The 25,625-nt window shown below is 42.3% G+C and overlaps 1 protein-coding gene and 1 long non-coding RNA gene across 7 annotated transcripts; one reads left to right on the top strand and one right to left on the bottom strand.

Annotated features, from left to right (window-relative positions):
- Positions 1 to 3,039: 3,039 nt before the first annotated feature.
- LOC125521397 (uncharacterized exonuclease domain-containing protein At3g15140) lies at positions 3,040 to 14,887 on the top strand. Of its 2 annotated transcripts, none has more exons than XM_048686455.1 (7): positions 3,040 to 3,391; positions 6,060 to 6,262; positions 6,967 to 7,047; positions 7,468 to 7,593; positions 12,053 to 12,176; positions 12,280 to 12,473; positions 14,618 to 14,887. In XM_048686455.1, exons 1-7 carry the CDS (start codon positions 3,104 to 3,106, stop codon positions 14,658 to 14,660), a joined length of 1,059 nt encoding a protein of 352 aa, XP_048542412.1. In that variant the 5' UTR covers positions 3,040 to 3,103; the 3' UTR covers positions 14,661 to 14,887. The 2 variants fall into 2 exon arrangements, with proteins under 2 accessions (XP_048542412.1, XP_048542413.1); XM_048686456.1 differs by having other exon boundaries at positions 3,186 to 3,437.
- Positions 14,888 to 20,243: 5,356 nt separating this feature from the next.
- LOC125523823 lies at positions 20,244 to 23,221 on the bottom strand. 5 transcript variants are annotated; one of them, XR_007290444.1, is made up of 5 exons: positions 23,022 to 23,220; positions 21,710 to 22,880; positions 21,417 to 21,606; positions 21,171 to 21,285; positions 20,244 to 20,943 (listed from the first exon to the last, which is right to left on the bottom strand). It is a non-coding gene; the product is annotated as an uncharacterized LOC125523823 (long non-coding RNA). The 5 variants fall into 5 exon arrangements; XR_007290442.1 differs by having other exon boundaries at positions 21,411 to 21,606; XR_007290443.1 differs by lacking the exons at positions 20,244 to 20,943; positions 21,171 to 21,285 and having other exon boundaries at positions 21,292 to 21,606; positions 21,710 to 22,068; positions 22,674 to 22,880; positions 23,022 to 23,208.
- Positions 23,222 to 25,625: the final 2,404 nt, after the last annotated feature.

Raw genomic sequence — 25,625 nt, forward strand, 5'->3', positions numbered from 1 at the left:
CATATTTACACAGAAGTTATCGAGGTTATATCTCGTCAAAACCCCTCCCCCGACGAAGGGAAAAGTTATCATGTTTGCGGCGCGTAAATTATCATGATATTCACACAGAAATTACCAGGGGATACTTCATCAACTTCGACTGGTTTAGAAGATATCATCGTGTTTGCATGTAAGTTATCAAGTCCGCGGTGCATAAATTACCAGGCTATTCACATAGAAATTACTGATTGTTATATTTCAACAACTTTTTCCACATCGGGCTAAAATTATCACGGTGTTCAGATGTAATTATCACGTTTGCGGCCCAAAAATTACCGGCTTCAGAGACGACCTACCACCTTCTCTTCGTCAACATCTCCTACCTCTTGGACTGGATATTCTTTAGAAGAATCATTGATCACATCATCAAAATCATCCGCGCCGTCATCCGAGTGTTGGTGGAGATACCTACTTTCATCATAAAGTGGAACAACAAAGATAAACAAGAGAAAACTCATGGAATTAAAAATGGAAAATGTATGTTTTATAGGAGATGCAGTACTAAATATCATAATCAAATAGTTTAGCTTTATCTAACTTAACACCTACTACATAGATAGAGTAGAGTGGTTAGTGGATTGAGGTCTTCCTTAGCTACATGTCACGGGTGTTGAGTTCGAGTCCGCTAAAAAATCGTGATCGTGCGATCCAGATCCAACGACGCGCGGGTCGTTTGGATCTGTTTGCGAATTTCCAGTCGACTGGAAAATAGCTTTTTCGTTTTTTAGACTAGTAAGTATGCATGTGCAACGCACGTCTTAAACGTAAATCAGATGAGATTCACATAGTACAAAGTAAATTTTTTTTGCAAATATATATATATATATATCAAATGAAAGATAATATATATACTTTTCAGTTATGTGTACTGCCAAAATTACCTAATATCTACATAGCAAAATATATTAAATACTAATTTAGATCAAAATTATATATACTTTTCGGTTATATGTACTGCAAAAATTATATAGCTACCTATATAAGAGAGAGGCGTTTTGGAGGCCTTTAATTTTTAAAAATTCAAATTCAAATTTTTATGGTTAAAAAATTCTGAAAAAATATGCTTGTATGTAAGGATGTAATCCACGTGTGTGTAAAAATTCATGATGAAATATCTTGATTTGCAACCTGTACAAAAAAGACAAATTCATGGTCTCGTAGGATGAATAGTTTCATGTGTTAAACAGTCACAGATTTGTCTTTTTTGCATAGCCCTCAGTTCAATGTATTTTGAACTGAAAATTTACACACATGTGTGTTATGCTTACATGTATATCTGCATTTTTTTAGAATTTTTTAAATATAAAAAAATGAATTTCGATGAAATTTCAAATTTGAATTTGGAGGCCTCACTGGAGGCCGAGCTCCAAAAGGGATTTCCACCTATATAATCGATAATAGGAAATACAAGATGATATGTGACTAAAACGACAAAATAGAAGATGCTTTACAAGAACTAACTGAAATATAAAAGGACTAAAAAAATCCAATAATCATCATGATACAAAGTATTTATCTGTTTTTGTATATGTTTACACGCTGGCAACCAGACAAACCTACAACGCTATAAGACAGTCTGTACGTACATAAACTGAAATGGGATATGAATAAAAATAAAGAATGAATTATATATTCTGATTTCCAACCCCTTGACCTAGGCTCCACCCACCTTAATTCCAAGCTAAGGGACATCATCCATAAACATAATCAGACCATAATAAGGCAATTCTAATCATTGTGATGGTGTTATCTCTTGATACGGTCCAGTTTAATGCATCTGGCAATAGAAATAACCCTGAGAAAGAGAGAAATGCATCTTCACTTCTTCAGTATCCCTCTGATCCTAAATTGTAATCCAAGATTGCTGCACAGTTCTTATGTACGCATCATATCAGATTATACATTTGCAGTACAAGCAGGCAACCTAAGATAATCCCAAATCTCGAATTTTAGATTGCTTGAAGCCCCAAAATTTTTGTTTAATCTGTAATGCACGTGCACTCACTGAACTATGTAGGTCTAAACAAATACACTCTTACAATCAGCCTCATCTCCTTCTTCATCTATATATGGGAATGGTTTTCATACTCCAGATAACATGTATTTGGAATTATCAAATGATTAATTAAACTCCAGAATAGCAATTCTTCCTTTCCCCAAAATGTTTCTACTACACATTAGAGGAGGATTGGCTGGTAGATGAAATTGCAAATCAAAAAAATTTGACCGACCACCAAGTGTCAAAGGTACAGTATTAGTCATGCAAAGCCCAAAATACCCCCAAATTGGTGCCCTTGACGGTGTACGTTGGTTGCGCCACGTCCGAGACCGACGCCGCCCTGGGGACCATGGCGGTTGGCGGCTTGTACTTGGAGGGCGTCGGTAGTGGGTGGTTGTCAGCGTGGGAGATGCGGACGGAGCTGAAGCCGACACCGCCGGAGAGCATGCTCGGGACATGGACGCAGTTGTCGCACTCGGACGGAAAAGCGCCCTGGCCCGAAGGCAGAAGACGATGGCGGCGACAATATTGCATATACTATGCCTGTGATTTAGTTTCCTAATAGGATGGATGCACCTCTGATTAGTTTCCTATATAATAGGACGCGCCCATGATTTGTTTCCTAATAAATGTGTCCATGATTATATTTTCCTAATTTATCGGGCGTGCAATTTCATCTGTGGTGGAGTACGGTCAGTCAATATAAATTACTAAGTGCACACAGAAAATGAGTTAGACTAAGGATAGCCGTTAGATTGAGTTTAGTGGGCCTGATCATGTGGTGGTAATGAGTCTGTGTTTGTTTTATGAGATGCGTTTAGAGAAGATTATGTTTGCTTTTTTATAAGTAGTAGAGATAGAGACAAACTAAATTCTTGTACTTTTTTTTTGAGACAAACTAAATTCTTGTACATGGGTGCAATTGCCTCTGCCCCAGGCTTTCCACGTTTCTGCCCCAGAGTAGCAGCCCATGAGCCCAACAGACTGGCTCTCTGACCCAGTCGATCCCATCATCCCCTATCTGCATCAGCTTCCCGCAACTCAGCCGGAGAGGCATCGATTGGAATGGCGCTCGCAAGGGTTTCATCTTCTTCCCGCCTCCTCCTACTCCCCTCCACCACCACCACCTCCTCCCTGCTCCATTCCTTACTGCGCCCCTTCTCTACCTCCTCCGTCTCGGCTCGTCGCCTCTCTCACCCAAGAAGCCTCCCCATCGATGCCAGTCTCACCCAAGCTTCTCCCCTCCTTCCTACTGCGAGGGAGGAGGGGGAGGTGGCGGGAGCCCCGAGGTCCACCTCCAGGCGGCCGTGGAAGCCTACGTGCTTGTACTACACCCAGGGAAGATGCACCATGGTGATTTTTCTTCCCGCCTCTTCCCCTGAGTGTCGCTTGCTTACCGGTTAGTTCCCCGTGCCGAGCCATCTCTGTGTTTGCGTAGGTAGTTATAAATTAGTTACATTTGCTAGCACACAAGAACTCAATAATGCCAGGAGAAGAAGTCTTTCATGGTTATTTTGGGGTGAGGCATTGGTGAAATCATGAGCTTGGAACTGTAAGGTTGTGCGTATCTTCTAATCCCTCCGTTCACAAATATAAGATGTTCTAACTTTTTTGTGAATCGGATGTACATAGTCACGCTTTAGTGTGTTTCTTTACTCATTTCAGTCCGTCTGCAGTACATACTGAAATATCCAAAACATCTTATATTTGTGAACAGAGGGAGTAGTTGTCGATGGTTATTTTGCGTTTTCCTTCAGTTACATGGCTGGCAAGGTGGTATGTGGTGTGGACGTGTGGTTTCATAAAGCAAACATTTGGGTCCAGATACACGCCTTTGCAATTCAAGAATAGCATGTGTTAGGATGGTAAATTTGATTTAGACTGTGTGGCTGTAGAACAGACATCATATATTTTAACTTGGTGAAGATTTAAAACATAGTATGCAGAACTATTTTCTGGACTAACTATAAGAAAAAAATTGTCTTTCTAAAGACTGAAGGTGTGCAGGATGCTAACAGCTTCCGACATGGTAGGCTAGCAATGGAAGTATCTCTGGTGAATTAAGTTGCTAATATAATCAAGTTGAGTGATGTATAAAGTAAAGAAAAAGAGGAGTTACTTATGGACTATGGAGTATTCACGTTGCCACTGTCCAAGTTTACACAATGAGATTGTTTTACGACATTTTGGTTTACTAGTTACAGCTAAATAAAACCTACACATGTCACCAATGTTTTTAGCAATTGAGTCGTTTTATGAGTTTTAATGGTAAAAACATGTTCTAGAAATTAGAGCTATGGAGACAAACCTTGGAATCGAAAGGTTTTAGACTTAGTAGAACTAAAACTGGAGTACATGAGGTGCAGTTTCAGTACTACCAGGCACGAGGAGGAGGAGGAGGTTAGCCTTGATGGGCAGGTGGTGCCTCAGAAGGAAACCTTTCGATATTCGGGGTCAATGCTGCAGAAGGATGGGGATATCGATGAAGATGTGAACCTTTGAATCAAAGCCGGATGGATGGAGTGGCGCCAAGCTTCTGGCATTCTCTGTGACAAGAGAGTGCCACAAAAGCTAAAAGGCAAGTTCTATAGGACGGCGGCGGTTCGACCTGCAATGTTGTATGGCGCTGAGTGTTGGCCGACTAAAAGGCGACATGTTCAACAGTTAGGTGTGGCGGAGATGCGCATGTTGGGGTGGATGTGTGGCCACACAAGGAAGGACTGATTTCGGAATGATGATATACGAGACAGAGTTGGGGTAGCACCGATTGAAGAGAAGCTTGTCCAACGTCGTCTGAGATGGTTTGGGCATGTTCAGCGCAGGCCTCCAGAAGCGCCAATGCATAGCAGACGGCTAAAGCGTGCTGATAATGTCAACAGAGGTCGGGGTAGACCGAACTTGACATGTGAGGAGTCCATAAAGAGAGATCTGAAGGACTGGAGTATCACCAGAGAACTAGCCATGGACAGGGGTGCGTGGAAGCTTGCTATCCATGTGCCAGAACCATGAGTTGGTTGCGGGATCTTATGGGTTTCACCTCTAGCCTACCCCAACTTGTTTCGGACTAAAGGCTTTGTTGTTGTATTAGTGTAGGTTGATTTTGGAGCTGAAACTTTTTGAGGTTGTACATCAAACATTGATGTATGCCTGCAATTTTTTTGAGTGTTTGAACATGTTTTGTATTTTCAAAAAAAAAAATTTGATCCCGTTGATCTCACCTATCCTATACTAGTCTCCCCCGTATTATCTGCTACTAGTAAAATTTGTTATGTAATATCACAAATTAGGTTAGGATTAATAAATCACGCAGAACAAATAGAAATAAAAAATAAATGATAAAACTAGTTCTAGAATTTACTGGGAAAGTTTCTAGAAGCCATGAGTTTTAGTAGTTTATATAGACATGTACTCCCTCCGTCCCAAAATAAGTGGCTTTGATTTAGTATAAAGTTGTACTAAATCAAAGCCACTTATTTTGGGACGGAGGGAGTATATGAGAAGAGCTGAACAGGATATTTAGTTATCCTCATCTGTATACAGTGGATGAGAGACAAGAATAGAAGGCTGGAATATGGATTGCTAGAAAATCTGGGTACGGTTCCCTAATAGGTTAAAGAACATAGCACTTGTGAACTCTTAGTCTTCTTAGAAGTTCAATAAATCTCGTGGCATCAATATTAACTGATAGTTTTGTTTTAGGAATGTACAATGTGGAAAGCTACTCTATTTTTAATTTAGTATTGACAGTATGACCTGTATCTGTTTAAACATATATGGATTCTTTAAAGCTTAATCAATACTTTATTCAGTGCATTTAGAACTAGTCTTGATGAGTACTCCAACTTTTATGTGGCGTGATAATCATATGAGTTTTCAAATTAGTAAATCTTTGGTTTGGCGAAGCAGTGTCCACTCCGTTTGAATGTCCTTAAACAGATTTGCAGCCCTTAATAAAAATACTGCACTAATACTTGATTATTTAGTGGAAGCACCATTTTAATTTAGATTTGTGTTTCCACAGATGGATGATGCTTTGCATCTTGAGAAGTTCAATCATAATTTGTCGGTGGACCTACCAGTGAATGCTTCAGCTGCAGATAAAGTGAAGCCTCAGAAACTGGATTATTTTTTAGTTCTTGATTTGGAGGGAAAGGTTGAAATTCTTGAATTCCCAGTTGTAATGATTGACGCCCACAGCATGGAGTTCATCGATTCATTTCACAGGTACAACTTATTTGTAAATCATGGAATATTAAAATTATTTGGTTCAGTCTATATGCTTATTTGAATGATTATCGAACTCTTTAGACCATAGATGACTCATGAGATTGCCAGCAATGTGTTACAAAAATCAGAGTTACTTGGCTGGGTACTTTTAACATGTGCCTCCACCGTGTTCTTAACATATATACTTAGTAAAACATTACTTGGGGGAGTGTATCAAGGGATCTATGGAGAACCATGACTAACTATTGAACTAATGATGAGCAGCACTACAGTTTCCCTGGTTATATACATATGCACTCGAGACTGAATCATGCTTTTGTGTAGCTAATTCTTTTTGAGTTTGGTATGTACTCAAAATGAAAGCCAGTTCTTGAATTCATCATTTTCTTGTTTTGTACAATCTGATAAAACCTAGGATATCAATACTTATGAACCATAATTAAGAGAATGTGACTGGTTGCTTCTTATATGTCGCCATAAGCTTGAATTCCACATTTAAATATATACATGACTAAGTAAATAAAATTCTGACACCAGAACATATGCCTCTTGTACAAGTTAGCTTCTCCTCTGCTGTGTTCGTCTTGGCTTATGCACAACTGTAGATTGTAATAGTTAATACATTTCTGGTATTTCCTTATTTCTTTTGACGTATCCTTAGCCAGCAGCCAACACTCTGCCCTCTTGTATGTTGATTGTAGATTTGTACGCCCAACTGCAATGAGTGAGCAACGAATAGAAGAATATATAGAAGGGAAATATGGAAAGTTTGGAGTTGACCGGTATGTGCAGCACTATTTTGCTCTCTTCAGAACTATTTATTTTATGATTTGAGTGTGAATTTACAGAAGTAGCACAACATTGACTTTATTCTGTTAACATGCGAGTTCAAGATTATTTGTTCAATCTTTATTGTGGATGTAACCTGTCACCTGGCTGATCATAGGCGGCATATGATATGCAAATTTGCAATCACCTAATGGCGGAGCTTGAATACAAATTAATACATTATTCATGTGAGGGTGCATTAAATAGCAACAAGGATGCATTAGTAGCCCTTTTGGAGGATGTATATGCAACAACTGTTGCAGCATGTCATTAGATTATCACACTAAAATAGTCTAGAAGCCTGATGTATTTATTTGCTCTCAATAATTTGGGTTACACATACTAACAACTTTGTCTGTCGTTCAATGTTTAAGTGTATGGCATGACACTGCTGTCCCTTTCGGGGAAGTTCTTCGAGAGTTTGAAGACTGGATTGGAGGTCACAAATTGTGGAAACAGAAACAAGGAGAATCCCTCAACAGTGCTGCATTCGTTACTTGGTAAGTTTGGCTTCGAATACTACATTTTTCTTAAAGAAAAACACTGTCATTTGTAAGTGTTTCATATTTTCTTCCAAATTTGGATCATTGAGTCCTGCAACATAAAATTTCATTGTCTAGTATTAATCGACATGCCTCTGGTCTAAGCGAATCTAGTAGAGTTAACATTCCCAGACCAGATCTTTAGGCAAGGGTTGGGATCATAGATATTAAGAACTGATTAGAAATGTTAAATGAAAATGGCAAAACGTGGAATTCCTGGCCGGAATTTCTTTAAGTTATCCACAAGTTCTGAGAACACAAGAGTGCCTACTAGATTTGGAGACCAAACCACATTACAAATTTGGTTTAACCAGGAACCAGTGGGTTTCTGCTTCTGGCTTGTTAGCAACCTAACAGTTCCTCTCTCGATCTATTGATCTAGCACACGAACTCAAGTAGCAATTTAGGGATTACAGTCTCTGGATACAAGAATTGGGGAAGGAGGAAGGGGAAGAAGCCGCCGCTGGTTCGTGCCGTGATCCACTGGATACCTGCTCTCTATCTTCTCCCTCGTACTTGTAGCTGTAGAGATGGGTCGCAGATGGGTCAAGTCCATGGGCTGGCCCAATGGCAAGTCCCCTGCCATGTACAGGTCAGGAGGGCTCCTAACATCCCTCCCTCCTTGAAATCCGGCTTGACCCCAAGCTGACGCCACCAAGAGCCACCCGGGTCCCATTGCACTCGATGGTCCTTGACTAGCTCAAATTCGCGGTGGCAGACGAAGGCGGGGTTGACTTGAACGATGTGGGAGTAGTAGTCGTGGACGATAGCGAGCCAGCCAAAGGAGGTGTCGAGGAAGTAGTTGTTGTTGAAGCGGATGTAGTACTTGTGGTCGATAGAGTCTTGCGCGAAGCGGGCAGCGATGACACCCCTCCCTCCTTGAGCATGTTCTTGATCGGAGCAGGTAGAGAACACCATACCACCATCATAATTGTCGGGCAACCAAGACAGTGGAGCCTGTGCTCTCTTGCTGATTACCTCCGCTATCATAATTGTCGATGGTTGAAGAGTAGAAGCTGGGAAGGTGACAAGACAGCAGGCAACCAAGATCATGGCGCATCTTCCTCCTTGAAAGACCTCCCGTTGAGTCCATTTCCTTACCAACAACAATGCAAGCCCTCCAGGATCCCAAGACATACCCAGATGGTAGATGGCCATTTCAAACTCCAGCTCCCTTATAGCAGAAATAAACTGAAGCAGGAGACAATGGTTGTTGTAGTCATCAGGTTGCAGCTTGGATATGTCCAGCGAAGGATGCAGAATTGTTGCCAGTTCATACGGTATAGCTCCAAACACAACAGCGAACATATAGCCAGACTGCACATAAGAGAAGCAGTAGGCACAAGGGACTCCTGGAATAAAGTCAGCAACAATCGAACTGGGATACCAAAGCAACTGCGGTTCGAGGAGGAACGGGGCTGTTGGAAGGAGCCCATTTGGGGTGCACCCAGATTGCAGATTGCACGTATGCTGAGCTAGCTATGAAACATGTACGAAGGATTAATAGATCACCAGATATTTGTTGAGGAGTGTGCGCCCGGACTCGAAAAGTACACCTGGGATCAAACACCTCTCTCTCTCAATTCCAGTGGCCCAAAACTTCTCAAACTGAATAAGGGAATGCCCCTGGCTGTCATTCCAAGAGGCACGGGCTGTGCCAGGTTTTGGATATGCTACAAGATGTCCATCGTCCAAATAATCAACCAAGAAAGGTATTGCTGCTAACACACATGTAGTACCCAATTGCACAAAATCCAAGCACCGTGCAATCATACGGCCATAAAGAGCGGAGGCACTGATCCAATCAAGAGGGAGGTAGGGATCACCTATAGGGCAAACAGCCAAGTAATGCAAACCTATAGGGTTGATTGTGTCGACAGTTACAAGACCATTTGTATCCATTACCCAGGATACCATCCATGGTCTATATGCCGAAGGCAAGGAAAAATCACAGGAGCAAGTTACCTTGGATACTTTCTCCATTGGCAGTCCCATTGATCTCCAGGCCAGTACTAGGATATTCCCAAAAAAACAAGTGTTGGTGCTATGTATGAGTGGAGTAATGACACTTACAACTGAACTACTTGGGCCATTGTTCTCTGCTGTAGCTGTACGTACGAGCCCCCTGAATATTACCACGGCAAGTACCATCCTCATATACATTGGGCAAATCATGAGTTCAATAACTGCAAGCAAACTATACCTCCCTTTTTGTTGTTGCGCAAACCTGTACTTGGTGCTCACCTGTAGACTATAACTAGGAGCAGTACACATAATCTCAAGCAGCTTGTTGTGCCACTGTAAAAGACACAAGCGAGATGCCCAACAGTGCTCTGATTTCCACATCTTCCTCACTAGCACAAGCATCTCCAAATACAATTCATAAGCATCAGTACCATGGATAAAATATTCAGGATCCCCCCATGGCTGCAGTCCATAACATGAATATGACAGCAAGCCCTTGTGGTGAATTTGCTTCCTATGTATCACCTCTGATCCCATCAATGCAATGTTGATAAAATCCATATAGATCAAATAACCATTAGGTAGTTCAGAACACAATTTCAGTTGGATATCGAGTAATCGCATGATCACAGAATTAGCTCTTGCCACTGTATGGATCCAGCAAACAACCTTCTCAGAGGAATATAGTTTCAGGTGCACACTTAGTAGATACCTGCAGGATGTTCTCATACTTGAACTGCTAACAAATTTCCAGTGCACTATGATGCCAGTTGGGCCAGAAGATTCAAATTGCCTTAACTGAAGACCAAAACTGCCGGATAATTCTGTGCTCAGAACACCCATTTTCTTCACGTGACAGAACAAATGCAGACTGAAATCTGAATCATCAGTGTCAGCTAGTGGCACACCGACCGGAGATGGCGGCCACGGAGTTGGTCGAATCTCCGTACCCTCTGCAGTACAATCCGCTAGAAACGATGGCCACGGCGTCGGTCGTAGCAGCAGCCCCTAATGCCTAGTGCGCGGTAAGACGTTCAGGTCATGGTCCAGGAATGGCTGCATTGCAGCAACATCATTGGTAGCAGGATGAACGAGGTCGTCGATGCGCGCAGGTGTGGCTGTTGGGAGTTGTGATGCCATCGTGACTGGAGGCGGAAGCGACTTGGCTCCAACTTGGTTCGAGCATTTTGTCGAACAGGTCCTGGGCGCAATGACAATGTGGTCAGGGGACCCATCACAGAGGACCTCAACGACCTTGTGCGTCCTTCCAGCAGGTGAATAGGTGTCGGGGAGGACTGCAGGCGTGGTGATAGTCGTCGCAGGGGTGGCGGAGCGGACGAACTTGTCGTCACAACCGGAGAAGACCGCGGCGGCGGTTGATGATGGGGTGAGCGCCACGGCCGCGAGGCGGCTATGGAGCGTGACGGGAGTATCCTGTGGGGTTGGGGTAGTGAATAAAGCAGCCGAATCGAGTCCATCCTCACCGAGCGGCGCCGAAGAGGGGGCGCGCTCCTGCTGCAGAGCAATGACATTCATGCCGTCAAGCTTGGCGTTGTTGGACCTGATGGTGTCCGTGCTGTTGCAAAGCTCGACTTGGATTTCCTCCATGCGGGAGAGGATTTTCTCAAAATAATCCTTGATAGATGGATCCATGGCTTCAAGTTGATGTAGACCTTGCCGCAAGCTTCACGTCCGCGGCAGATCGAGCGAGGGAAGGGTGGTGCCTGGCCTCTGATAACCTGGCTCTGATACCACTTGTTAGCAGCCTAGGCCTAGCTCCCGGTCCATCGGCATATGTTCGGACGTTTCCGGTGCGCATCCGACACTCCACTACAAGGGAAGAGCCCACTACATCCCAAAAGACCAGCCTAAAGGGAGTGTGGCAATCTCCCTTATAAGGAGCTCCTGGCCTCCTCCCATATCCGAGGTGGGACTAAAGTCACTAGCACTGCCCAAGGTCAGGTTCCTGACACCCCACCCCCCTAGGGAAGCCCCCCTTAGGGTGTTGTGGGGCCCAGCTCTGATATCATATGTTAGGAACCTCATAGTTCCTCTCTCGATCTATTGATCTAGCACACGAACTCAAGTACCAATTTAGGGATTACAGTCTCTGGATACAAGAATTGGGGAAGGTGGAAAGGGAAGAAGCCGCGGCCGGTTCGTGATGTGATCCACTAGATACCCGCTCTCTATCTTCTCCCTTGTACTTGTAGCTGTAGAGATGGGTCGCAGATGGGCCAAGTCCGTGGGTTGGCCCAATGGCAAGTCCCCTGCCATGTACAGGTTAGGAGGGCTCCTAACATGGCTTAATGGGGTTTTGCCCAATGCAAGATGTGCACCCTGTCTGTAGTACATCTTTTATTGACCCAAGCTAGGTTTCCACAGTAGAATTTGTTTTCTGTGCTTCAGGTTCTATAATGTGTCTGTTCTCATGTTTCTGTCAATATACCAGTGGTAATTGGGATTTGAAGACGAAGGTCCCTGAGCAGTGCAAGGTTTCAAAAATAAAATTGCCATCTTACTTTATGGAGTGGATCAATTTGAAGGATATCTACCTCAACTTCTACAATAGAAGAGTAAGCAAATTAAACCCATGCTCATTAGAATAGAGTTTCCGATTGTTCATGAGGTGTTTATCTTTGAACTAAAGTGTGCACTCCATGACCTGTGTTTTGCCAGGCAACTGGAATGATGACAATGATGAGGGAGCTTCAAATCCCAATTGTTGGAAGCCACCATCTCGGCATCGATGACGCGAAAAACATTACAAGAGTTGTTCAGCGCATGCTTGCTGATGGTGCTGTGATACAAATCACCGCAAGGAGGCAACCGGATACAAGCGATGTGAAATTCCTTTTCAAGAACAGAATCAGGTGATGGGATATTGTTACGTGCGGATTTTACTCTGTGCGGCTAGAAGATGAGAAGATGCACTCCAGTGAAAAAGCATGGGAGTTACTGGGTCCAATCTACCTTTTGAAAAATCTGGCGTTGACATACTTGCGTGTTACATGCGTACTGTAACACACCTAGTTGACATCGGCGTAAGCATCTGATTTTTAGACTAAAAAAGCAACGGCTTGCGGTGCACGGAGCTAGGTAGTGGCCTGTTAAGTGAGGGACCGAAGGACTGTGATATTTGGCACATGTGTGGTAGATAGCAAAACTACCACATCTCGTTTCTTCTATATAATTACATGCATGCATGTATTAGAGTGACTTAATCTTCATTCACGTTCTTTCATTTCTTTAATTACGGACATGCACTAGATGAAAAAAAACTGATGTCATCATAGATTCTCCCATATTCCAGAAATTCAAAATGTTTTGTAGCTTAAACCGTCAGTCCGATGCAAAAACCGTTTTTATATAAAAGATTTCTCGTGACGAGATCTTCGAAACTAAATTCCATGTTGGTATGTTTCAACAACTTTTTTGGGGGTCAAAAGGTACCATGCGTGGTGTACATAAATTACCACGCCTATTCTACGCAATTTATCATAATATTTGCACATAAATTACCAGGGGCATAAAAATGGTTTTTCCACCTTTCACCACATACAGATGCATATGTTTGCACCAGAGGAGAAAAGCTTACATCATCCTAGCTTCTTTCCTAATATAAAATTCAATTTTTTTGTGGCTCAAACCGTCAGTCCGATGCGAAAACGGTTACCAGGGTTATGTTTTTCAACAAGTATTTCCCTGTGGCAAAAGTTATTGCGGTGTTTGTACGTATGTTATTGGGTCAAAAGTTACCATCCGGGGGTATGCAACTTATCATGCTACTTTCACATAAGTTACCGGAGGTGTGTTTTTCAACAACTACCTTTTTCCCCTTAGTCAAAGTTACCGCGGTGTTTTTACGTAAGTTACCGGTTATGCAATTTCTACATTATCGTGATATTCTCACATAAATTACCAGGGGTATATTTTCAACAACAACTTTTTCCATTGGTCAAAGTTACCACGGTGTTTTGTACATAAATTATCGGGTACGCGGTTCGTATATTACCGTGCTATTTTCATATAAGTTACTGTAATTATGTTTTTCAACAACCTTTTCCCACTTGGTCAAAGTTACCATGATGTTTGTATGCAACTTGTCGGGTATGCAGTTCGTTTATTACCGTGTTATTTTCACATAAGTTATTGGGGGTATTTTTCAACAAATCCACCCCACCCCCCCTAAGTTACCGTGGTGTTTGAAACTAAGTTATTGACTATACGGTTCATTTATTACCGTGTTATTTTCACATAAGTTATCGGGGGTATGTTTTTCAACAACTTTTTTGCCTCCTTGGTCAAAGTTATCGCATTGTTTGTATGTAAGTTATCGGATATGTAGTGCGTAAATTACCGTGCTATTTTCACATAACTTACCGGTGTTATGTTTCCAACAACTTTTTTCTGGGGTAAAAAATTACCGTGGTATTTGCATGTGAGTTATCAACTCACTTGTGTGTATATTAGCATGCTATTTACACAAGTTACGGAGGGTATGTTTCAACTTCTTTTCTGGGTTAAGAGTTACCACCTTTGTTTGTATGTAAGTTATTGGATAAGTAATGCTTAAATTATCATGATATTTACACAAAACTTATCGATGATATGTTTTCAATAAAAAAATCCCATAGGTCAAAGTTGTCATGATGTTTGTGTATAATTTATAAGAAATGTACTGCATAAATTATCATGCTATTTACATAGAAGTTATCGTGGTGTTTTTATTTAGAAAACTCTAGTAAAATTTACCATGGTGTTGCAAGTAAGCTATCAAGTTTGTAGTGCGTAAATTATCATGAAACACCAACAGAAGTTACCGGGTATGTTTCAACAACTTTAAGAATGTTTGTATTCCTAGGTCCATAAAGTTATTTGGTCCAGTCTGCGTAAGTTAACGCACCAGCGGTAAGTAAAATTACCATGTTGTTTATCAAAAAGACAACACACCACCACCCTAGATCAACAACTGCTGATCTCTATCTCCTAACAGGCAAACTCCTTTTTTTTGCAGGGACCTAACAGGCAAACTCAACTCCAAGATAGAGAAAAAATAATGCAGGGGGGATCTCAAGAGAAATCTAACCATATCCCTCAAACTTTCTGCAAAAACACCTAAGGAAAGAACCTTCGGCAGATCAAAGAGGCTCGCACCAATACACTCAAGTAAAGTAATATGTATTTACATTCTTCAGTGGATGTTGCCGCTGTGATTTCCTCTCTTGCATTCTTGACAATTCTTTCTCTTTGACACAATGTTACATGCAGTTCTAGCTGATTATCTTACATTCTTGATCATTTTTTTTGCTTTGACACATGTAAAGGCGTTATCGCTCATAAAAGTCCTTTCTAGACCTTCAGTTATCCAAATGACATTTGGCAGTCAAACATTCAACGGACCGAACCAGAAGCTAGCCATGCGTGGCTGTAATGTTGTAGCAAACTAGCAAGACGAAGCTCCGATCCAATGGTGATGATGTGGTCAAACAAGAAAAATCGTTGACACACACTGATAACTGAACTCAACTTACCTTGGGAATAGGATCCTCCCTTGGGACCTGGAGAATTCTCCATCAGACTTGCGAGGATCCTGCAAAACTAAGCATACCAAGCAAGCGCGGGTGTGCGGCAATGCAAACCACCGACTGTTGCAGTCCCTCGCAAACACTAGGGAAGGGGGAATGGTCACCACACCCAACTCGCATCTACACCACCGAGAGCAAGAGCAGGCAGGGTGGAGTGTGGCGGAGCTTAGCTCAGATCATCGGCGGCGGCTGGCTCGTCAGAGCAACACAGACACAGTTGGGCGTTGAAAGGAGTACAGAGGGAGGCCAGGAGGCGGAGCTGCATCCGTGCGAGCTCGGGCGTAGAGAGAGGAGGGAGGAGATGGAGAGGAAGAAGGGAAGGAGAAGGGGCTGACGTGGGCAGGGACGCCGGCGACCGACGGCTGCCGGCATGGCCGGTGCCGAGCACATCGCGCAGGTGCACGAAGCCTTCTTGGCGGCACGAGTGGAGCGGGTGAGGGAGAGAGATAACACGAGGCCGCCATGCGGGATCGATCGTGTCCGCTAAATTCAAAACGGACCTTGATGAGATCGTGCGGCAGTTTTGCAATCTGCCACACGGTTGCCAGATACATATTTCGTTTTGTATTTCGGAGAGATATATAATTCAGACTGTACGAAATAATTCCCAAAGGTAATATGTTTTGCAGAGGTTTCCTCTAATTGGTAGATTACCTGAAGCAACATCTATATCTATATCTATACCTCCATACCTACTAATAAAGGGGCTATTGCTTTTTACCACCGTAATTTCGTCCATCCTTTACCTGGTTTGGTACGTCAATTTTCGTCCGTCACGCTGCTCATATGCTTCATCCTCGATACAACTTTGCGTACAGGCTGAGCTAAATCGCCTGGGCCTTGCCCAAAATCGGCCCAGGAAAAAAATATGACGCAAAACCGAGATCAGGCAAAAAGTAAACTTCTTCACGTTGGATCGAACTCCCAACGTTGCACGCCAAGGCCCAAGGCTGCAACCAACAGAACTAAAGCATCTGTATGCAAACAAAAGGTTTGCTGCTTTACAATCCGTTTGACCGATTTATATATGTTTTCAATTCAAAATCAATAAGCAGCCTCAAGAATTATTGGCAACAAAGATGGCTGACATACGGCTTAGATTTCATGAGATGAGATGTGTGGCATGATTAGCGGGCATAAAATATGGAAAGAGAGTTTCGTAAAAAGAAAAAGGAAGGAGAGGATAATGACCATATAATACCAGCGTGTGATCCTTGGGCAAAAATAAGGAGGAAGGTGAGGATAATGACCATATAATACCAACGTGTGATCCTTGGGCAAAATAAGGAAGGCGAGCTCCTAAAAAAAGAGAGAACGGCCTTGCAAAGATACTACGTGGGCTTAAATAAGGAAGGATATAATAATATGTTGCAAAGGAATTATAATACAAGGGCATGATCAATATACATAAATAAGGAAGGACAGTTTGACAATTAAGAAATGACTTTAAGATTTGAAAATTAGGGGGTCCTTTAGGGTCAGAATTGTTGTACAAAAATTGTATCAAAAGTATTGTATGTGTAAAAAAGTATTGCATGCGTAACTAACTAGGGATTGTTTGTTCAAATGCGAAGGAATTATAATCCATTATTTCTAATGTACTGGAGATGGTCTAACAGAACCCTTTTTGTGAGATTTTTTTTCATGACAACTTACAAATAATGCCTTTAAGATTTGAAAATTAGGGGGCCTTTTAAAATCAGAATGGTCATACAAAAATCGTATCAAAAGCATTGTATCCAATGTGGAATTGGGAAAAGACTTCCTCGCCTGCGAGCGTTGCAATGCTCTGCAATGCATCTGGGGACGAAGCCACGTAAATCTCTTCTCACCCTAATTAATTTCTCTACCCCTGTGAATTCAAGGATGGGCCCACACTAATTAATCACCCCCAATTCAATTGTGGGGCCCACATTAACTAATTTCACCCACCTGAATTCGCGTGAATTAGCCATGCCCGTTGCGCGCCTTCCTGCCTTTGTCTGGTGGCATCATTCGGATGTTGTTGGGCCTTTCGATGAATACATCATTATATTTCCCGTTGCACCGCACGGGCATATGTGCTAGTAAATAATCAAGTATTGTTCTCTCTTCCTCCTCTAGTTGCTGATCCGCCTCACCTTCGACGGCCTTTGGGCCACGGAGGTGCGGAGGATTTCGCACCCCCCCCCCTCGGTCGGTGGGAGGGATCCTATTCTTGTTTTTGTTAGGTTCAACGTCTTGGTTGGGACTGTGTGGCGGTGGCGATGTTTTCCAGTAGGAATAATGTCTCCCATGTCATACCCCCGTCTCGACAGTGTGAATAGCGCCGTCGGAGGATATGTGGAGGTGTATCTCTCTCGGATCTCGTGGGATTTGGTCGGTGTTGGTCTTTGGTGGATCTAGTTTTTGTTCATCTTCTGGTTACAGGTTTGATCTTTTCAATCTACAACTCTCCTCATCGGTGTTGATTGCTGCTCTGGTGTGTTGGTCCTTTGAGTCCTTAGCACGACGACTTTTCGACTGTCTGCTACAATAAGTTTTGCCCGGTTTCGGTGAGGGAGGAGCAATGACGGCGACGCGCCTTCGGCTCGCTCTAGTGCTTGTAGTTTTTGCTAGGTAGTTCATGGACTTGGTTGTAATTTTATTACCTCTAGTATTCTCTGTATTGCCATGATTAATGAATAGATTGGAAATTTTTATCAAAAAACATGCTTAGGAAAATAAACTGAATTTTTTTAAGTATCAACGCTTATTTCTATAGGATGAGTACCTAACTAAGCATCTATCTTCTACAAATAAGTGCTGACAATAAATGAAAAATTGATTTGTTTCTCTAAACATCTTCCCTAAACACCTTTGCATAGTATACAAGACCAAATGTAATCATGTTGTGGTGATGTTACTTTGGTAAGATGATTATGGTCCTCGAGATTTTCCTTGAAAAATAATAGCGCTCATGTATTAACAAAATTGGTTGTCACGGCTGGATGCCCAACCGCAGTAATCTCGTCCCCTTGAATTCGTCTGCTCCCATAGGGTTTACACCTACAATCTCTGGTACGACGTCCTTTGTTTGCTCCCCTGTTGTCCCTCTCCTCTCTCACCGCTCGGGCTGATCAAGAGAGTATTCTAGATGCTTGCCTTTGGTAGGTTTGGTGGCGACTGGCCTTTTTCTTTTGCGATCAAGGAGGCGATGAGGTCATCAATGCGAACAAGAGCATTGGTGTGTCACACAAAGAAGAGACACACACCTTTTTGCCCTTCCCTGCTCAGCAAGGGCAACCTTTTCCTCCTCGTCTGATACAATGCTAGGACTAGCAGGAAGAGACGCGGCGGCATGCCGTGCCCGTCATGAAGCCCGTGTGCATGACGGTATTGTTTTTCTTATCTATACTAATATAAAAAGACTCAAATAGGCAGATCCAAACCATCTCAACCATCAAATTATGTTATCTAGCGGTTTAAATCGCTCCAATGTTGAGCACCAAACACATTTAACGCTCTAATTATCCACCACTGCCATTGGTTATGAACATGTTTTGACTCAACGCTATCCCTTGAAATCTGTCATATAATTAATATCCTACCATTCCCGTGAAAAAGTAATTGATATCTTACCAAATACCAACGTGCAACATATATATCTTACCTAATATAACGTGCAACTAATATCCTACCTAATATAAACGTGCATTGCACGTACATTATTACTAGTAGAAGAAAAGAAGGCAGTTGATAATGTGCAAGCCAATTTAATTTATATAAATACCGAAAGATAACAAAAAACAGTTTATCCATGGTTACAAACACTTAGATATACTCCCTCCGTTCCAAATTACTAGATGTATTTTAGTTCTAGATACATCTATTTCTGCGACGAGTAATTTGGAACGGAGGGAAATACATCGAGTAATTTGGAACGGAGGGAGTATGTCTTAAATGTTTCAGCCAAAGCTGTTTCTATCAAGATAGTCACGGTTTAAAAATCGTCTGGTGCAATCAAAAGTTTTACCAAATGAAGATCCTTCAAATCGAAGGAAAATTGCTCCAGTATACATTTTAAAGATCACATTTCACAGGTAATACCCCATCCGCAACAGATGAAAAATTGTATTAGCGAACGAAACAAGATACATAAGAAGGAAAAACAGCAAAAAAAGTGAATTGGAAAATAGAAAGGATTAATCTTTATACAAAGGTCCGTTCTTTTAGGTTCACTGTTTGGCAACCAAGTAAAAAAAATCAACAATGTCATTGTTTCCTCTAATGCATGCAAGTTTTAGTTCACAAAACAACAAAAATTGAATGAAAATACTCTAATAAAAAGTTAGAACCTTTGGCACTATAGTGCATTGACGATTTCTTTATACACGATAGATTGAGTAATATTTGTTCCACTCCGTAACCCTCAGTCATGAAAAATAGCACGTATGAGCGACGGAATTAGAGATGTGCTATCAATCAAATCAAGTCTAATTCTCACTTTGATTTGCTTAACAATGGTGTCCTGCAGAAAAGAGTTGCTGGGTATCGCATCATAATGAACCTAACTTTATACAGAAGATAGAATGAGTAACAAATGCCGAAAATTTGATATGGGTCGTACTACTATATGCTCCCATTATCTAGACCGATGGTCTGCATGGGGATCTAAGCAAAGAGTTGTATTTTGTTATGTATTGCTGCAGGTGGCTATAATATCGTACAGTGCTTGTGGCCCACGACTGCCATGCATTAATGCTGGAGCTAGTTCAGTCCTCTACGGTCTTGCTGTTTGCTGATTTTCACGGACCGGCATGTCCGCATGTGTAACAGATGACAACCGAACAACACATTGTATTCAATCTGAACTTAGATAGCAACACCTTCAAACATCTCTGTCCGAGTTTAAAAAAACACATACATCTTGACAAACTAATGCTCTTCGTTCATGTGTCCGCTTATATTTTTACGCATCAACAGCTCATTAGCCCTGCATTCTAAGGGCATTACTTAGGCACCCATAAAGGAACAACAACTTCCTATTAACCATATATAACAGTACGTCTGAATACCTTACGGTCACTAAGTACAAAATCACTGAAGAAATATTCGATTCATTTTCATTTCAAGATTATTTGAAACATGTCATATATACATTCATACTTTGCTCAAACATTCAGACTCTGCACCCTTCCGGTGAATATACGACAATATTTCGTCGCGGCGGCCCACCAGGAATTAGCAAATGATGAATAAACTCTGACGCTAACCTCTTAATCCACCTTGACACTCAGGGATCACGTTTAACAGCAGATTCTCCTGACTTGGCCGGTCCGCTGTCCATGCTATTTGCATCCTCTGCAGCACTGTTTGAGTCGATGAGTCAAAAAAAAATCGACTCAACAACGCGTCGATGAGTCGCGACTAGTCGCAACTGTAAGGTCTACTATTCAGGAGACGCTGCCCCAAAACGACTCATTGACTCGAAAACCTTGCTCTGCAGTTCCCTCCTCCCCTTGCAACAATGCTGCCATCGAGGACACCCTAGCCGACGCCTCTCGCCAGCTCTATGGAGAACATGTACAGCTTGGGACGAAAACACATGGTGGCCTGGAGATCACAAAACTATATTGAAGTGCAGTGCTTTCAACAGTGAGGTGACCATTTGTTTGACCAGCACTTGACCGCCGCGTTGCCCATCCCTGCATTCTTCGATGAGGTTTTGTAGCTTCTAGGGAAGGTAGTTGTCCACTATGAGCTTCTTTGGTCAAGGGTGGTGCTCACAGACAACCTGGATTTTTGTAGCATAGTCACATATTATGTCTCACGTTGTACACGACAACATGGAACACTACAGTGATACAGAGTAACCAAAATTCCCGCCTTAGTTTTTATTAACCTAATTCCCAGCTTAATTTATCATGAGTGACCCAAAATTCTAGGCTTACTCTAAAAACGTTGTTGGCTACTTGACAAGTAGAATCACTCAACCATGAGAGAAGAGAATAAAAACCAAACCTTTATTAGTTTCAGCAGAGTCAAACAAGCAATAGCTTCTCGATGGTCAAGTCTTGCAATAAGCAATGTCATCAAACCATTGGTGGCTATTACAGTATTTGCCTGAGAAGATTTCCTGCAGTTACATTGCATACCATTGCAATTATCAATATAATCTGTCATTATAGAAGGGATAGCATCAAACAGGAAAGCTATCCTCTGTTCTTAAGTGATTATTTTGAGGAAAGCATTGAGTATGACATCTACTCGCCAGTGTGCCATCAATATGCTCGTGAGATGGCCAGTGCGCCATCTCTCCACAACTTCTTGCCATTACACGATTATGCTTCCCTCGATGCTCTGTTATGCACCATCCGTTGTCTATGGTCTGGAGCAGCCTAATCATCGTGGGACACTCACACCGGCAAGACCTTGTATTCTCTCATAATAGCTTCCCCTGTTCCATATTTTACCACCAATCATTAGTGACACAGCTAATTAATGCACACTTCATCAGCTTAAAACCAGCTGCAAAAATCAATACAGAAATTACAACGTACCGAGCATCTGCACACACAATTTCCTGCATGGTCTTCCTTTTTCTCTGGGTTCAGCCTGCTTTCCCCGTATCGGATTTCAAAACCATGTTCCCAGGAATATAGGTTGTAGAAGTCATACACCTCCGTCAACGAGTCAAAATTTGTTCCCAACTCTGGCTTCACAACTTCCTTATTGCTCGTCTCCGCAAAACCTCTAATTGACTTCTCAAGAGCCCCCATCCTATTGGTGCATGGTGCACACTCTGTAGGATTGGTACACATCCTGACCCTGCTTGTGTGCACAAAGCCAACATTCTATTTCCTGAGAGACACAACACGCCTTTTTTCGGCACAAAAAACACCATTGTGCATCCCAAAAACTACAAACAAGTCCAGATTTTAAAATACATGACAATTGTGAGACTGTCAAAAAGAATGTCACAAGCATTCAGCTTAAAAATCATAACAGAGGCAGAGCAGGAAAAATCAACAATTTTCCCAACACTTGGAACTGCAAGCTGTGGTCATTTTGCGCAATTATTTTTCTGATCAAAGGGAGTACCCAGCTCCATTTTCATATAGAAAACGAAACCAATACAAACCATTCACCGCCTGATCAAACAGTCAGGTTCAAGGTCTCAACCAAAACTAAAAAGCAAAGGAAAATCTGCGACTTAAGTTTTGCCAGTTACTTATTCGGCTCAGCATGTGAAAGAACAACATGCAACTATTTTTAGCACTGGCAAGATTTATGTACTCTTTGATTATGCGGAGCTAACATTTGCCCTATTTTTTTTAACTGGACAAGCCCACCACCCCTGCGCACAAACATTCTATGAGCTAACTTAGTTTTCCTTTCCCCTCTGTTTCATAACGGATACGACGCTCTACACATCTGTTTCCATTCTTCAGTTTTCTTTTTAGTAGCAGCACGCACGAGTAATCCACACAGAAATAATAGCACACAACAAGCAGGATTCAATACCTCTTAATTCGCCGTGGCGCTCATGGATCCGGCATCACAGTCGATTCACCCAATTCCGCAGGCACATTCTGTTCGTCTACCGCATCGCCCCACCATCTTGACAGCCCTGAACGAGCGCCGCCACAGAAGACTCCGGTGGCACCTCGTCCCGTCTGCTACCCACCTCGCCCCCTCCATCGAGATCCGGCGGCGAGGCGCGTATCACATCTTGGAAGATAGGCAAGCAGGCCACCACAGATCAGAACACACCGGCAACAAAGAGATTTTGCGGCAGGGGGGGGGGGGGGGGGGGGGGGGGGGGGGGGGGGGAGTGGGGAATGGGAATGGAGCAGTGGAGCCGCCGCGTACCTGACCACCGGATCCACCGGGAAGTCCACCACAGCGCCGGCCTCCACTGCGCCGTTGACCGCCACTGTCGCCGGTGCCGCCGCCGTCGCCATGGACAACACCGACCCATGAGATAGCCACGCAGTTCCTGCAGTGAATGAGCTGACCGGAAAAATTCTGTACCGCCCGTCCAAGTACGAGGCAACTACTGTTCCCACGGTCCCGCTGTTACTTTCGCCGTCATTGGTGGGGGCCACCGCTCGTATCGTACTCAACAGTATTCGTCGGGTCGTTCCATCCCATACGGTCTAGCGCAATACGGTGATTTTCTAGCGCTCGCGCCAGCGCCAATTAAGGCGTAAGGTATGTGTGTGCATTCATAAGAATGATTGTATGTGCGTAAATGTGAGCATCTATATTGTATTGTGTTGGCATTGGTGATCGCATTTTCTTGGATTTATTTTAGGCATTTTGATGATATTTTTTAATGAGAGGAGACGTTTCTGTCGACTATGATGGCGCCTATGGTGACACTGTCAATCTCAAGATGTTGTACTGACTCAATACCTTAAAAATTATCAAAGGGTAGTATGTGCATGCGTGTATTTGTAGGGATGCATGTATATGCACATATATGAGCATCTGCGCACTGTGTTTAAATAGATAGCAAACACAAAAAGAAAACCAGCAATGAACCAAATAAGTAGCCAACACGTGTCAGTTAGAAAGACACTCACCCATAGTACTTCAAACGCTTGGGAGCAGCCGTAGCTTAGTAGTTTTAATTATTTTGCATGAGTTCGTAGAATGTGTATATATGCATATATGTGAGCATCTGTATTGTACTGTGTTAAAATAGATAGCAAACACGAAAAAATCCTTCCATAAGGTTCACCTGGTAGACATTGAAACTTATGAAGGTTGAAGAATAAATTTATAAAGATAGGGGACGAAAACGGAAATGAGCAGAATATTAACATCCAGTTTGCCCTCAATAGCATCTTCATTCGCAGTAGAGGAGTCTTGTTTGACATGGAAAGAGCCTGCTCCTAGTGGTTCTCTTAGGGCAAGGCGATTTACTATGTTATCAAGTCACACACAAATCGTATGATAAAAGAACCAAACATCGGGAGGGAAATAGTTGAAGAAACTATTGAATAATTAGGCATTTTTTTGATTAAATTTAATCCAGAAAAACAATAGGAAAAGCATGATAGTGAAGATAATCAAGACAAACAACAAATTGTTGAAACTAGTCATGTAATCAAAATCAATAGTAGTACTCCGAACACTAACCATAACAGAAAGGATAGAATGACATACGGAGCAGCAGAAGCGGAAGCATATGCGCTGTTCGTCATGTCGTGGAAGGGGTCATCGATGTTGGGGAAGAAGTCGTCATTGGGGAACTCGTCGTCGATCGTAGCCACTATATATGAACAAGGATCCAGCAATCGCGCAGAAGCACTCCCCAAAAACCTGATCGCCCCTCTCTCGTACCGGATCACAAGAGGCGGAGTTCAGAGGCCTGATGTCTCACTCCCCGGTGCACGCGGAGAAGCGAGATGGGAAAAAGATAAGCGGTGTGCTACTTGTGAGCTGCGTTGGGATTTCCTCGAAGAGGGGAGGATGAAGCAGTACAGTAGATATAAGTATTTCCCTTAGTTAAGAATCAAGGTTATCAATCCCGTAGGAGAACCACACAGAACCTTGTTAGCAGCAGCTGCACACATAAAAGTAAATAATTACACCTGACGTGAACAAGGGGGTTATCAATCCCCTCGGCTTGCAAGGATTCAATCTTGTGGTAGATAGATAAATAAATTGCAAATCAAAATAAAAGAAATAAAATTATAGCAAAGTATTTTTATGTTTTTATATATGACAAAAGTAGACCCGAGGGCCATAGTTTTCAATAGATGCTTCTCTCTCGAGCACACAGAATATTGTGGGTGAACAAATTAGTGTTGGGCATCATGTCCGAGACAATTAGACCGACTCTTGCCTACATCTACTACTATTACTCCACCAATCAAACTCTATCCAGCATGCATCTATGGTATTAAGTATAAAACAGAGTAACGCCTTAAGCAAGATGACATGATGTAGACAAAGTAAACACAATCAATATGAATAAACCCCATCGTTTTATGCTTAATGGCAGTAGAGTGATCAGTAGCACAGTAATATGATAGTTTGATAGCAGGGGTAACAGTAGAAATAGTAACGGTAACAGTAGCAGTTTCGTAGTGATTGTAACAACATCAGCAATAACTTAGCAAAGATCAATATATGAAAAGCGTTGTCATTGGTTCAGTGATGGATAATTGTGTTGGATGACATTCATCATATAACAGTCACAACCTAGAGCGACACGGGACTACCTCCAATTCATCAATGTAATATAGACATGTATTCCATATATAGTCATACGTGCTTATGATAAGAACTTGCATGGCATTTTTTGTCCTACCTTCCCGTGGCAGCAGGGTCCATAAGGAAACTAACGGATATTAAGGCCTCCTTTTAATAGAGAATCGAAACAAAGCATTAACACATAATGAATACATGAAGTCCTCAAATTACAGTAATCAGTGGAAAGAATCTCAATTATTGTCACCATGG

The sequence above is a fragment of the Triticum urartu genome, chromosome 7 (genome assembly GCF_003073215.2).
Source record: "Triticum urartu cultivar G1812 chromosome 7, Tu2.1, whole genome shotgun sequence".
NCBI classification, from domain to species: Eukaryota; Viridiplantae; Streptophyta; class Magnoliopsida; order Poales; family Poaceae; genus Triticum; species Triticum urartu.